Source organism: Pyrgilauda ruficollis, unplaced genomic scaffold, assembly GCF_017590135.1.
Source record: "Pyrgilauda ruficollis isolate IOZ18807 unplaced genomic scaffold, ASM1759013v1 scaffold21, whole genome shotgun sequence".
NCBI classification, from domain to species: domain Eukaryota; kingdom Metazoa; phylum Chordata; class Aves; order Passeriformes; family Passeridae; genus Pyrgilauda; species Pyrgilauda ruficollis.
In genome coordinates, this window is record NW_024520318.1 from 3,067,993 (window position 1) to 3,082,398 (window position 14,406).

Genomic DNA, 14,406 nt, shown 5'->3' on the forward strand with positions numbered 1-14,406 from the left:
AAGAGTGTGACCTGAAGACACCAGTTTTCAAGTTTTCCCATTACCAGACATTGATTACAATGAATAATTTTCCATTACTTTTAAGGGTAACATATAGAAATCACAATGAGGTTATAAATAAAACAGAACACATTGGCCAGACAACCTGAAGCTTAGCCCTGTATTTGGTACCTTTTACCCAATAAAGGTTTTGGGAAGAACTGATGAACAGGAACAGTTCATTTCTTGATGAAATAGCCTCTGATTTGACAAGGAACCAACTGGCAGGACATAACACAGCAGCTTGTGTGGGACACAAGTCATAAGTGGATTTTTTAGATGTATTTTCTACCACCCATGGACATAGACATGGCCTCATTCAACTTTTGATTGCCAGCACTAATTACTGTCCTGCTCAATCCAAGAAAATGGAGAAATCTCATCAGAATATTATGGGAATCAGGTGCAATTCATAAACCACAACCCAATCTTTTGTGTTTCTCTGTCTCTACAGCCACTGCTGCAGCCTCTCCAGTACCAAGCACTCTTTCCAAGACAGATGAAGTATCACAAACTCCAGGGGCCTTTTCCTTCCTTCTCCCTGACTCATGGATCTTCATGAAGCCCTTTGCAGCTATGACTTAATTGAGAATCACCCACAAGGAGACTACTCAAACCTTTTAGTTACAGAATGCAAAGATGCAAATTAAATATCACTCTAATTTCGTCAGCTCGAACATTGCTGTTCTTCTACCACTTGCCAAAAAATGACAGTTCAGCAGGCCAAGCTTTAAGAAATACCAGAAATTTTGAACTATAAATTGATTCTGCATCCCTTTACTAAGCTCACTTTGCTAAGGACACAGGACACCAGTCAGAACAGAGAACAGGTTAACCAGCAAGCTTTAAGGACCACGTCCTGCTTATAGCTCTATGTGTAACCAAAAATTGCACAACATACATTCCCAAAGAACTCATTTTTACACAATACTCTCCTTCACATTGTTCTATTTGACTACAGTCAGTGCTCTCATCGAGGAAACAATTCCATGCACAGACAGACAGCAGAACATCCAGTGCTATTTGGGAGGCTGCAGATTGCATTTCCCCCCTTTTTGATCCTTTCAGATCAGCAAATGCAAGGACCCAGCTGTTGTACCTGGGATAAGGCACTTGCCCCAGATGAGCAGTACAGCACCAGGCCAGTGTGCCAGACAATCTGCAGGGACCTTTTCTTCACCATTTAGAGCCAAACAAGGAATAGTTCTGGAGCAATTGTGCTCTTTCAGCCTGGAGTGCTCCTCCTGCAACAGCTTGTGCAGCTCTCAGAAGCTGCTTCACATTCTTCCCTAAACCTCCTAGTAATGGCCACAGATTTTGCAAACTTCCAGAGGTTTATTCTATTTCCAAATCAGCTCGAGGTGCACTTCCAAGGGATTAGTCAGAACTTGTGAAACATCACCAGGAAATTACAAAGAGAAAATTTCCACCTGTCCAGCAGCAGCTCTTAACCACCTACACAGCCAAGGTTTGTCAGTCGAGGTCTCAGATGATTTCAATTCCCTGAAAAAACAAAGTTGCCTTATGGCATGCATAGTATAGATATCACTAGTGCTACCTGGAAGAGTTCTAGCTCCAATCCTCCTCCCTCCCAAAGGGGACAAATTCAAACCCACTTATCTGAATAGTTTTAAATTCAATCTTCACTGCATATATTTCAAATAAATCTGTGCTCCAAACCTTGGAATAGCTTAGGAGTAAAAAAACCTGTTAACTTGCCACTAACAGAAGACTAAGAAAGAAGTGAGATCTAGTTTCTATCAAAAACAAAAGCACATCTCACTTCTGGGTTTATTTATTACTTTCTCACAGACATTTTAATATAATTATTCTGATATTCTGGTCTAGATAACAGCCAAAATCTCAGTTTTAAGGAAAAACCCCTCATTTTACACTGATTTGAACTCCCAGTAGCTTTAAGCACCCAAATAATTTTAATTTCTTTTTCTATTGAATGAATGTTCTGCAGTTCTAGAAAGATGAGTTATGCACTTTTGTTCACATACAAAAAGACAGTCTAACAGATGTAAACTATTTATTGAATATTTGCCACCAATATTGTTAAATACATAATCTTGCAGTTTTCCGCTTTCAAGTTAAAATGTCAGAAACAGAACACCAAATATTTACAATTCTTGTAAGGAATGTTACATAATGACACATTAAGGCGTAAATTCTTTTGGCTTATAATTCTGAAAAGAATGATAATAGCAAAAAGTGATGCAAAATCTTTCTTGTGAGATTATGATTAAGCTACAATGTTTTACAAAAATATGGTGTAAGATGGCAATAATCCCATTCAAAATCCTGCATTAGGCCCCTCGAGAGGGGCTGATAATTTATACAGTCAAAACTTTAAAATTTACATATAAAGGTACCCTATCCACCATTGAAAAGTACAACTCTCAACATATACAGTTTTCAGGCCACAGTTTTGAAGGTCTGGAGTATCAAGTTGGTTTGATGAATTAGTCGGTTGGCACTTATGAACACATTTATTGCCCTGTGGAAAGAGAAGAATATTGCTTCAGACACTTCTAGAAACATGGCAGTGGAGAAACCCAGCACTACTGGCATCTAGGCTTGGAGAATTGGAAGCACAGGGATGTTCCACCCTGTGCTGACCTACCTGAAGCTCCCTGCTGGCAGCCAACCAGCCTCATTTGCATAGCTAATCCCAGGAAGGCTGTGTTGATTTGGCAGGAATTTAAAAAGAATTTGGCTCTCAATCATCGCTGACATCTCAATCCTTTCCTTCTGGGATTCAGATAACCAAGGGAAAACCATGGAACAGATGACTGGGGCTTGGAACCAGATGATCTTTAAGGTCACAGCCATTTTCTGACTCTGTGATTGTGAAACACCTTTCCAAAGATGAGCTCTTCACCCCTCAGGAATTCCAGAATTGGCAACCCCTCCCTCTAGGAATACTAAACGTGCCCACATGTGACAGCAACACACTATTTTAGTTACCTTTCTGCACAGAGAGGTGTGGGGTCACAGAATTTTTCAGCTCAGGAATGACATCTGAGCATGGCTTGTGTTTAGTGCTGGGGGAAGCAGGGATCTCACCCAATGTGCAGCTCAGACTGACTGAAATGCCTCCTGACCTCACAAGGATAGGAAATACATCATGGAATTTCTTACACTACTGCAAATAATTAACATACTTTAAGCTTAAGCCCAGAACATAGTCCTTCTATCCAGGAATCAAAGTTACCAAAGCCTAAACTTCTCATTTTGGTATCAAATTTAGCCCCAATTCCAGGAAAATGAGAGAAAAACAAGAATGCTTGATGGGAACAGGACTGTACTCCCAGCTGGGCTCAAGACTTTTCTCTCCTTTATAATGCACCATCTCCTGGGTGCTCTCAGCCTTTGCCAAGCTCAACAAGAGCTGACATCAAAGTTGGTTCCATCTTTAAAACAGAACACTTTGGCACTGTCAGAATCTGAGGGGGATCCACTCATTCTCCAAAAGAATCACTACAGTGAATTATACAGGAATAGTGACTGCAAAACCCAAGGTGAAGACCTGGAAAATGCCTGAGTTTGAAGGCTAAAATTTTCAGCTAGAAAAAGATTCAGCTGAATCATTCCAGATACTGTGAGGGTCTATAAAGAAAGACCAATAAAAATGTAAATCAAAGAGAACCCTGCACAGATGTTTTGCATTTGCATGTGATACTTCAAATAGGTAAATTTTCTCAACAAAAAAATCCAGAATTTCTTTGTCCTTGTATATGCACTGAGAAAACACACACAGGGCCAGGAAATTTAACTTCTCATTCAAATTCAAAACTAACACCACACATGGGTGTTACATGGTGGTGAATTTAACAATTCTCCCTTTCCTCAAAGGTGAAGAAACAGCATTTTAAAGCAGCCATGGTAATGAGAGGACAAAGGTAAGGAAATAATTAGGCAACTCCTAAAAAAGGCAGCTTACACCCCAAAGCCTGTCCTATTTTCCTGTTAATCATTATGTAAATTGTTAAAACAACAGTACAAAACCAACAGGACAAAAGCATACTTACTTTCCATCTTTAAAATAGGTTTTCAAAGTATCACTGAAACTTTTGGAGTATTTTACAAACTCTTTCTTTTGGTGCTCAAGTGCCTACAAAAACAAAAACACCAGGAGCAGAGTCTTAGTTCACGTATTTCTGGGTACAGTGAGAACCTTGAGGTTAAACTGATCAGAAAATTAATTAATGTTACATCGGGAATAAAAATTTTGGGTTTTTTTTTCTTTAGAATTCCTGAGACTTATCATACAACCATTCTGTTGTTAAAGCATGGTTTCATTGACCAGCTAAGCTCTGCTGTTCATCCTTGGATGCAAAGGATGCCTCTTGTGCTGCTATTAGAAATACTGGATGAAGAGCTGGTGCACATACCCGCCGGTTCTGGTACTGGTATTTCTTGAAGACATTATTTACTGTGTCAAGGAGCTCCTTTATTGCACTTGCAATGTCCCTGTTGGGCAAGAAAAAGAGAATGTCAATATCCTCAGGAGATCCCATGAAATGCTGGAATTGAATCCCTTCCTAGCAGTCAAGTATTCCTCAGGGCAGTCTCTACAGAGGAAGTGTCAGGCATGATGGAGGAGACCAAATGCAGAGAGCCACAGCAGTGTCCTGGGAATTCAGACTTGGAACCAGCAAGTTTGGTCAAGTAACAGCCTCATCATTTCTGACTGGGATCAGGCTCTCTGGCAACGGGAACAATGCTGCTACATCTACAGAATTTCAGCATTCAGACCTAAATACAAGAAGTTTGACCTCTGCATCTGCAGCAAAATCCATCATATTATACTTACTTGATTGTCTGAAGAAACCTCACTCTGTCATTGATCTCATCTGGAATCTTACTAAGAATCTGTTTAAGTGCTCGTGCCTTTTCATTAAGATCTTGGAATTCAGGTTCAGGTCTTTCAATCATATATTCTGGCAAAAAGAACATATTCAAAACCACCATTAGTTTGTCCTCAAGTCTGTAGTGACAGCTAAAAACATGACACAAAAAGCAGTAGGATTGCCACGGTGAATTTGAAGGTGAACAGCACAGAAACAGCCACGAGCAGAGAACTGCAGTGAATAACCCCTGTGTGAATCAGGACAGTGCAACAATCACCTTCATTACTGCATGGTGGAAAAAGAGCCCATCTTACTTTATTTGAGACATTAAAGTCATCAAATTCAGTATTAAAATAACTTAAAGCCTGCAGTATATTCTCCTTCTGTGACAGTGTAACTGCTGCTTTTAATTTGAAGTAGGGAAAAAAAAAAAAAAGGATGTTATACTCCATATTTGCCATTTCCTGGTTGTTAGCATTGCAAAAGGTGAACTATGCACCCATAAAAACATAGTTCTAAACATTCATTTTCTTTCTTTCCTTGTCTTATTAGTCAAGTGTGGTGTTCAGGGAGATTTAATTTCTCCAATAGCAGTATTCAAAAATACAAATTTTCTTCTACCACGCTGAGAAAATTCTACTGAGAAACAAATAATCTCTTCTGAAAAAAAAAGAAATACAGAATTGCATGTTACCAGAGCAATTAAAAATACAGTTATCCAACACAGGCTTTATTACCTTCTACATCATCAGCTGCCATACGCAGAAGAGACTCTGTGAAATTCACATCCACACTTTTCTTCTCCAGAATTTTCATGATGATGTCCTGTGTAAGACCTGGATTTTCTTTTTCAGCCTATAGAGCAGAAACATTTTATATTCTTAAATATGCAAGACCTGGACACTGCAAGCACAAAGATTTTCATGCAAATTGCTTCAGATACTGCAGGAGTTTGCTAGGAACTTTGAGTGCCTAATGGCTTTAGACCAGTAGATTACATTAGAAACATTTTTCCACTACAAAATTCATTTTTCTTGGATTACATCACTGATTGTGTATAAGCAACTTTCCAATAAGCCCTTGCACTCATTTTAATTTGAGTAAGAAATGTTTTAATAAATGTCTCTAACCTGTTATATTTTCATAAACACCAAGCTTTGAGACAAAGATATTATATCCCCTGGAATTTAATTCACTCCAACACAGGTGCTACTCCCCCACCTTCCCCATGACATTTAAAAATGTGCCTCTCATGAATCACATCATATGCTCAGACATCATCTGGGAATTGCTCTTTCAGAAAAAACCCGGTTTTGATTGATGACATATCTAAGTACAGAGCTGGATTAACACTGGAGCTGTTCACATCACCTGTGCTGCTACTAAAAAACTGCTCTGTGTGGAAGAAAAATGAGCCTCTGTGGGTTTTTTAGCTGGCACTACCATTTTTACCAGCATCTCAGTTTAACATTATTTGCATCCAGCTTAGCTCCTTCCCAGAATTGTGAAAACACACAAAACCAACCCACACTTGTAGGAGCTCAATTTGAGACTTCAGCCCATCAAGGTACATTTAGATTTAAGTGCAGGAACAGGGAAGTATCCCAGAGTTGCACAGCTATGTCATGCCTGCCGTTATTTTGTTTCAATATTTGAAAAGATCACCACTTCAATAAAGCAATGTAAAGGAATATCTGTATTTTCACTCCTTAGGAATACAATGGAAAAGCCAGAAGAATCTTTTTTTTCCATTTACTGCTGGATTTCTACACAAACACTGAACTTCATCCACAAAAAAATCCCATTACCGCTCACTTTGTAAACCAATTTCAAAGTCTGCTACGTGTCTATTACTCATGAGAGCCTATTCTACAAATCTTGTGGGTTTTAGACTACATTTATTATTTATTCACTGACTGCTGCCTCATTTAAGCTTTTGTTCTATATGGACAAGAGAAGAGTCTGTTTAAAATTGCTCATTCAGATTTCTACTCATGACATCTGCAGACATCTCAAACTTCCAGTTCATGCAATTGTCCACTTTATTTTTAGACTACTGGATCAAGGATGAAATCTCAGATAAAAAGACAAGGAAACAAGAGAGCTGACCTTTTAGCTTCATCATACACAGCTTACTTTTGAAACAACATTTTTCAATGCAAGTTACTTCTCACCTTAATAAAAGCTGCTCTCAGCGTCTGAGCTGCAGATAGATTTACTCTTTCTAGCTGCAATAAAAGTTTAGAATTAATTATTAGCATTCTGTTGTTATCAGAACAAAACAAGTCAAGTAATCACACCTTGCCCCATAAAGCAGAGTGGAGAGGAGGATTGACAGAAGCTTTCAAATTGCTGGTCTCAATTCAGAGATACTGTAAAGTTAATCCCAAAGGAAAGAGTTCCCCCCACAAATGAAAACAAAAATCACTGGATGTATTTTGCAGCAAAAGTCCGACAGAAGATTGTGAGAACATCCTGACAATCTCTGATATTCAGAGGAAAACAAATACTAAATTATGACCATTAGCAGTAAAATTAAAATGCATCAAGCTGTTCACAGGTTTGACTGTGTGTATTTCCTGCCAGAGAATACCAGAGCTGGCATTTTTGTCAAAATCCTGTGTTAAAGGTAAGAGAAAAGCTCAGGACCAAGATAATCAGCAAGCTTTGATGAGCACGAAACTATTCATGGCAAGAAGGGTGAAACAAAGCAGAGAGAGAAGATGTGTTAGACAAAGCTTTCCCAAGATGAACAGCATGTTACTGTGGCCTCATTTCCCAAAATAAAGGGGATTACTGCATTCCAAGGTAAACTGGAGCTCACCTCATTAAAGACAGGGTACATAACAGCATAGAGAGGCATGGAAACCATAGAAGTGGTCTCTGCTTCATTCTTCATCTCTTCCATTGTCATCCTCATTCAAAGAGCCACTTCTCAAGGAAAACACTATAGAAGCAAAAAACTCCTCATTCACTGAAATGTCTCTTCTTTTTCCTCGTTGTGCAAGAATACTTGAAGAACTTGGGAAATCTATTGTCCTTAGGGTGTGTAAGAAAAGAGAAAACAAACACACAGTTACAAATGCTTGAGAGGGACAGGTTCTGAAAATGACAAGGCACAGATCAATGTCAGTTCTATTGTGTAGAAACCAGGGATTTCTTACTACTTGAGTCCAGCAAACATGGAATGACCACTTGGTGTAACTTCAAAACCCTAACTGAAATCTATTAAGTGAATATTTTAAAGGAAAGGTGCTACCCCAAGTGTTTTTCCCTTCAAGTTCTTATGGAATCAATTCTCCTGAAAGCAGGGATTTTATGTGCTATTTACAAAAATCTTGCCACCACTCATAGGCAGCAGCATAAGGTTCCTGACAACTCCCATGCAGGAAAAACTTGGAAAGCACTACATACTGCAGCCCAAACCTCATCCAGATGCATTGTGACTATTAAAACTACCTATAAATACTCCATATTTTTGCACATGCACCAAGCTGTGATTCTGCTGGAGATCAGTGCCTACTTTCCACCCATCTGAACGTGAACACTACATCTTTAGTTTTATATAAGCTGAAGTCATGTTTCCACTCAGGGTGTGCCACCAGCTATGTTAACTCAATGGAAAATTATTGTTCCAGTAACTGAACCTCTGTTTTGGAAGTTCTCCACCCAGCCCAGCTCATCATATCCAACATGGAAGGAACGCTGCTCAGACCCAGAAATTATGTGGAAAATAAAAAAGGTCACCTTACAGTTGATAAAAACCCCTTGTTCCAGCCTGCTGTATCTTCCATTAATCAGATTCTTTAAAAAATATTTTATATTACATAATTGAGTTTAAAGACCTGAAGTCCAAGTCAGAAATAAAAAGAAACATATTAAGGGTTTTAATTTTTAGATTTGTTTGGAGGATTTAATGCACTAGAGGAAGGATTTTTTTCTCCAAGCAAGCTCCAGACACCTGGCATTTGCATGTCTGTGTAATTTACTGACATTTTAGTAAGTGAAAAGAGTGAAATGATAAGAAACAGCAGAAACTACTCCAGCAATCAATATCACTTCCTGAGAGTATGAACAGGTTAAGAACATGCCAAGACATTTCTTCAAGCCATATTCCTCATTACACTCTGCACTGGCTACAGATCTTCAGGCTGTTTAAACAGAAGAACAGGTATTTTTTGTCCAGAGCAGATCTGTAATTGTTGAGCCATAATTATACAAGTGAAATTTGTTACTGATTAAAGTCAGCACAGAGAAGAAACTGAATGACTACAGATCTTGTGCACAGCTCTTCTGAGCTTGTGAACAGTAAAAGCTGAAGAAAAATTCAACATGACTACAGCAAAAACTTTCTACAGATCTTTTAACATGGACTGCTTACTGCAAAACCTCACTTTGTTTCTCTTGCTGTTCCAGCCTCAAAGTGCCTCAGAGGAGCTGATTCCCCCAGCCCCAGAAAAGGATTCCTGAGACTTTAGAAAGGGGCTTGGATGGATAAAATGTATCCACAGGGATGGAACTGCAATAGTCAGGGGTCTCACAACTTTATCACCCACCCCTGGTATTTTACAGCTGTCAAGAACACGGAGGAATACAAGTGAATATTCATCATTCCTCAAAAAGTTGAGTGTTTTCCCAAGAACTTGTTTCAGTTACATAAATTCATGCAAGGTCTGCTCACATGGGGGGAGGGAACTTGTCTGAACAAGTTTTCACTCCCTACTGCAGGTACAAGCTGTCCCATTTATTATCCATGTGTATTCCCTGCTGGATGGAGATCTGCTTGTTTTGCTGTTGAATTCCTCCTCTCTGGAAGTTCAGTGAATGTCCACTCACACATCTGACAAGCACCACCTGCATTCACAGATGAATTTATAGCACGTTTTTATCTGTAGTCTCAGAGTAAGTTTTTAAAATAGTTAATTCAGGTCACTGAACATTGTTCTACCCAAAAGATTTTTATCACAGGAAGAAGGGCAAAAAAGGACAAAATTGCCATTAGATATAATTACTTTGTTTTTATGGGTTAGCAGTATCCACACACACACAAAAGGAAATCCTAAGTGAAATGATGGATTTTTATGATGATGAAAACCTATTACACCGTGAGCTACCATGAAGAACTCATTTTCTCCTGAAGAACCATAAGCTATTGTTACTAATCCATGGTACAGTTAAAACCCTCACATAAAAACAATTATACATTATCTATCACCCCTTTTCCAGACACTGACACTCCTAAAAAAAAAATACAACACTTGGATTTATATTAACACAAAGGATACCAATTTTGCAACTGAAGAGGTGGGTTTATATATACGTGCACACAAGAAATATTTAAGAACACCAAATGCTTTTGTTGCCAAGGTATGAAAAGAAATATATTCTATTTATCACACTGTTTGTTCATTATTTCAAAAATCTTCCTGTTTTCCAGAAGATACACTAGGAAGTATCACAGTGTCATGAAGGACCTGACTGCTAAAATTCTCAAACTGTTTATCTTTACAGTTAGGAATCAACTTTGCATCTTTTGGATTCAACTTATTCACTTCAGTCTTTGTTAGTGTTAAATAGAAATAATAATTATCTTCACAAAAGCTCTGTGTTCATTGTGTTACTGAAAGTCAGTTTGTCATAGCTGCACTAAACCAAATACTCTTCAAGAAGATTCAACCCTGATTAGGGACTAAATCCTCATGAAAACTGAAGTTTCTGTTCTATTTAGATAAATTATCAGCAAGTCCACTAACCTTCAAAATGGCCTGACTCAAGCCAAAGTTTAATGCACATTATCAGCAGCAAGGAGGAGCTTTCAGCATTTCTTTTAGGATGTGATCAAAAGCAGCTCTGCACAGCTGCCAGACTTCCTGACAGTGTCTTGTAACAGCTTAACTTCAGTTCCTCCAATCTCAAAAGAGCCTTTTCTTTGAGAGGAGTTTACCCTAGTTTCATCTGTCATCTGGTTTATTTTACATTCTCAAAAAAGGTGGAATAAGATTCCATGAGAAGGTGATTTATTAGGACAGCACAGTGGAGTGGCAGAGTTGTGAAAATCCTGGAAAACTGTAGAAAAGGTGTTACTCTGCTGGCAAACTTGTTAATTGGTCTGAGGGGGCAGATGAGAGAAGGCAGCAGGACACTGCCAGATACCGAACTGAGTGTCAGCCTGATCCTCCTTTGTGTTACAGGGACCCCACAGACCCAAATCTCTGGCTGTGCAGTCAGAGTCCTGGGAGAGAACCTACAGGATGATACAGGGAATTGAAACAGAATCTGGATTTGTCAACTATGCTAAAATACCAGTTAATACAACCCTGACTGCTCAGTCCTGACCCATCAAACACACTAGGCTGGATTCCAAGAGATGCACTAACATGGAATACATGCTTGCACTGTCAGGATAAATCTTACATTCTAACCTTTAAGTCTCAGCACTAAAATATGATCCCAGCCAGTCAGCAAACATGGAGAGAGCTGGTATATTTTAGATGAGGAATAGATTTGGAAAGGTTCTTTGACAGACCTATTCCCCCACAGCTACCCAATGACATTTTAAATCATTCAACTGAACTTTAGCAGAAAAAAACCCCAAAAACCCAACTCCTGCCAAGAAGGGTGAAGAGCACAAACCACCACACTTCCCACATGTACAACCACCATTGTCAGTGTCTAAGGTGACAATTTGCTTTCTCTAATGTGTGTCATTTACTGACAGACTTTTGGTCATGCACTTAAATCAAGCAGAGCTGCTTAATACAAACGGAACCATCCCCACGTAACTGCAGCAGGCAGGATCCTCCCCAAATCCACAGCTGCTCCTAGGCCAGGCTGAACAGGAGTGAGGTTTCCATCAAAGGAAGGTGTTTGTGTAACACAATCTTCTGAATTAGTGCTTAAAGCAAAGACAGCAGACTCTCATGATTTCAACTTTTCAAGTTTTAAACCAACAGAAATATTTGGTATCAATTGGCAGGGTTTCAGCTCTGTCATCAGCAGATCTACCTCTGCACTGATGTTGTCTCTCTTCCCTTCTCCAGGCTCCATCTACCCTAGATCTGGTAAGTGCTTAGACATTAATATTCTTTTTTAGAAAAGTACTACAGAGGAACAAGGCCCAAGGCAGTGATTACAAATATTATTATTTCAGTGGTTGGCTTCTAGCAAAAATCACAGTTCCATTCCTGCTAGAAAAGACTACCTCACTGCCAAGAGGTTCTGCTCCACTTTTTGCAGGGAGGATTCAAGAAGAGGTTTCACCTTTAAGCTGATCTGAGATCCCTGAGTTACCAGAAAGATTCATTCAAGTCCAGGAAGAAAGAGTGGGGGAAGGGAAATAACAGCACAAATTCCATCTGAATTCAGAGTCAGAGCTTGAATCAAAATATAAGACCAATGTGCATGGGAGGAGGGAGTGCAGGCAATTGACTATTGCTGTTGTAAAGTTTATGGAAGTAAAAAAAAAAAAATTGCTTGCAGAATTCGCTCTTTTAACTATATACACACCCCACACCTGTCTTGGTAACTCTGTTTCTGTCATTAATGGTCACTTGAATTTAAAAAAACCCTAACCCACACATCTTTTTTTTTTTTTGGTCAGATGTTACCTTACCTGCCACTGTATTTTCATTATCAATTGCAATTATTTCCCATTGTATAACTTAGATTATTTGATAAAAAGCTTCAAAGCTTTGTGTTTCAGATACAGAATTACTTTCCTTTTTTTTAATACTGAGTATGGGTGGATTCACTGGGATTAGCATACAGATCAAGTATTAGGATAACAATCTGTATTTTAAAATCAGCAACGATAACAAGAGACTTAAAAGGCTTCCTACGGAACTGATTCCACATCCTACTGATTCTTACACCAAACAGTTTCACTGCAGAGCCAATAAAAGGAATGTCACTAGCAAATAGTATTGAAGTTTGAGCGTGTCTTCAAATGCCTCTCACTAGAACAGAAATGCAGTTTTCAAACATCTCCACACACATGTAACAATCACCTGCAGTGAAATTCACTCTGGCAAAGCAGAACTGCTTATGCATTTGATTACTGTAAGAGCAGTTCTATGACTAATTCAGAAATGACACAGACCTGTGATAAATCCAAGATGTCTATTTTTAGAACCGTATCAACTTAAAAAACAAAAACCAAGCCTAAAATGAAGTCAGGCTTATAATTAGTCCATGTTCTTTTGCTGGACTTCAAAATGGAAGTGATTTAATCTGTCCTAATACACCCAGTGTGTGTCTCACACGAGACCCTACAGCCTGTGCTCCAGTTCCAGCAACACCAGAACTGTTATACAGCATAACTGGAACAGGTCATGAATGTTGGAATATATAACCACAACTACATATCTCCGTTTCTCTTTCTTTTTCACCTCTTTGGGAATGTGAAAGTGAAGCCATTACTTTACCAAACACAAATAGGTATGACACAGCTCCAAAGGGACAAAAATACATTCCAACGTGTGAACAAATACCAGAGGAGAATTAGTTCCTCTGATAACAGGAACAGCAGAATGTTTCAGCCACCCAGTATGTGCGAGCTACTGGAAAAACACCAACCCAACGCACCAGTTCAGTGAGCAACTTAATGGGACACCCCAGCCCTGAACACCTGCCCTGACTGCTCAGTCCCCAAGGGGGGCACAGCCGGGGGAGCCTGCGGAGAAGAAATCACAGAATCAATCAGGCTGCAAAAGACATCCAAGATCATCGAGTCCGACCTCTGAACAAACACCACCTTGCCAAACACACCGTGGCACCGAATGCCACGTCCAGCCTCTCCTCAAACACCGCCAGGAACGGTGACTCCACCACCTCCCAGGGCAGCCCATTCCGATGTCTAATCACCCCTCATGCGAATAATTTCTCCCTAATGTTCAACCTACACCTCCCCTGGCGCAGGAAGGGGGAAGGAGCCGAGGCGCCCTTTCTCCCTGCCCGCCGCAGCCACCTGACAGCGCTCCGCTCCGAGAGGACGAGCTAAAAATAATACACACAAAAATAAAACACATCCGGGCCTGCGCCTGCGGGGCCCGGGCCGAGCGAACCAGCACCAGGCCGGGAACCCCGGAGCGGGGCCAGGCCCCAACCCCGCGGCCGCGGGAAGGGCGGGGAGAAGGACAAGCCCTCGGCGCTGCCTCAGGGCCGGAGGAAGGAGGTCACCGCCCGGCCGGGAGGGGAAGGGACACCCCGCGCACCTTCCCCGCACGGCGAGGCCGCCCTCAGCCGCTTCCTCAGCCCGGCCGCCCCTCTCGCAACCCCGGAGGGCGCGGCGGGCCCCGCGTCCAGCCCGCGAGAGCCGGGCAGGGCAGGGCTCGGCACCTCACCTGCCCCGGCCCGCCGAGCCCCCGCTGCTCCCGAGGGGCTTCGCCGCCGCCGCCGCGCCGGAAGCGCCCGCGAGGAGCAGGAGGAGGAGGAGGAGGAGGAGGAAGATCCGCGGTGTTACCACACACCAGGCGTTGTCCGGAACCGCGCGCGGGGCCCTGGGGCTCGT

At 40.7% G+C, this 14,406-nt stretch overlaps 1 protein-coding gene across 5 annotated transcripts; it reads right to left on the reverse strand.

Moving 5' to 3' along the window:
* Positions 1–1,837: 1,837 nt before the first annotated feature.
* Positions 1,838–14,377, reverse strand: PDCD10 (programmed cell death 10). 5 transcript variants are annotated; one of them, XM_041467569.1, is made up of 8 exons: positions 14,240–14,377; positions 7,723–7,929; positions 7,073–7,126; positions 5,636–5,753; positions 4,862–4,988; positions 4,440–4,518; positions 4,077–4,159; positions 1,838–2,542 (listed from the first exon to the last, which is right to left on the reverse strand). In XM_041467569.1, exons 2-8 carry the CDS (start codon positions 7,816–7,818, stop codon positions 2,461–2,463), a joined length of 639 nt encoding a protein of 212 aa, XP_041323503.1. In that variant the 5' UTR covers positions 7,819–7,929; positions 14,240–14,377; the 3' UTR covers positions 1,838–2,460. The 5 variants fall into 5 exon arrangements, with proteins under 5 accessions (XP_041323503.1, XP_041323499.1, XP_041323502.1 ...); XM_041467565.1 differs by having other exon boundaries at positions 7,723–7,937; XM_041467568.1 differs by having other exon boundaries at positions 7,723–7,937; positions 14,111–14,247.
* Positions 14,378–14,406: the final 29 nt, after the last annotated feature.

Excerpts from the sequence above, each read along its gene's own strand:
- PDCD10 (XM_041467569.1), bottom strand. The coding sequence starts at position 7,818 with ATGAGGATGACAATGGAAGAGATGAAGAATGAAGCAGAGACCACTTCT. Across the intron at positions 4,519-4,861 it reads AGGTTTCTTCAGACAATCAA|GGACATTGCAAGTGCAATAA; the intron begins GTAAGTATAATA and ends CTTGCCCAACAG. Across the intron at positions 4,160-4,439 it reads ACCAGTACCAGAACCGGCGG|GCACTTGAGCACCAAAAGAA; the intron begins GTATGTGCACCA and ends TTGTTTTTGTAG.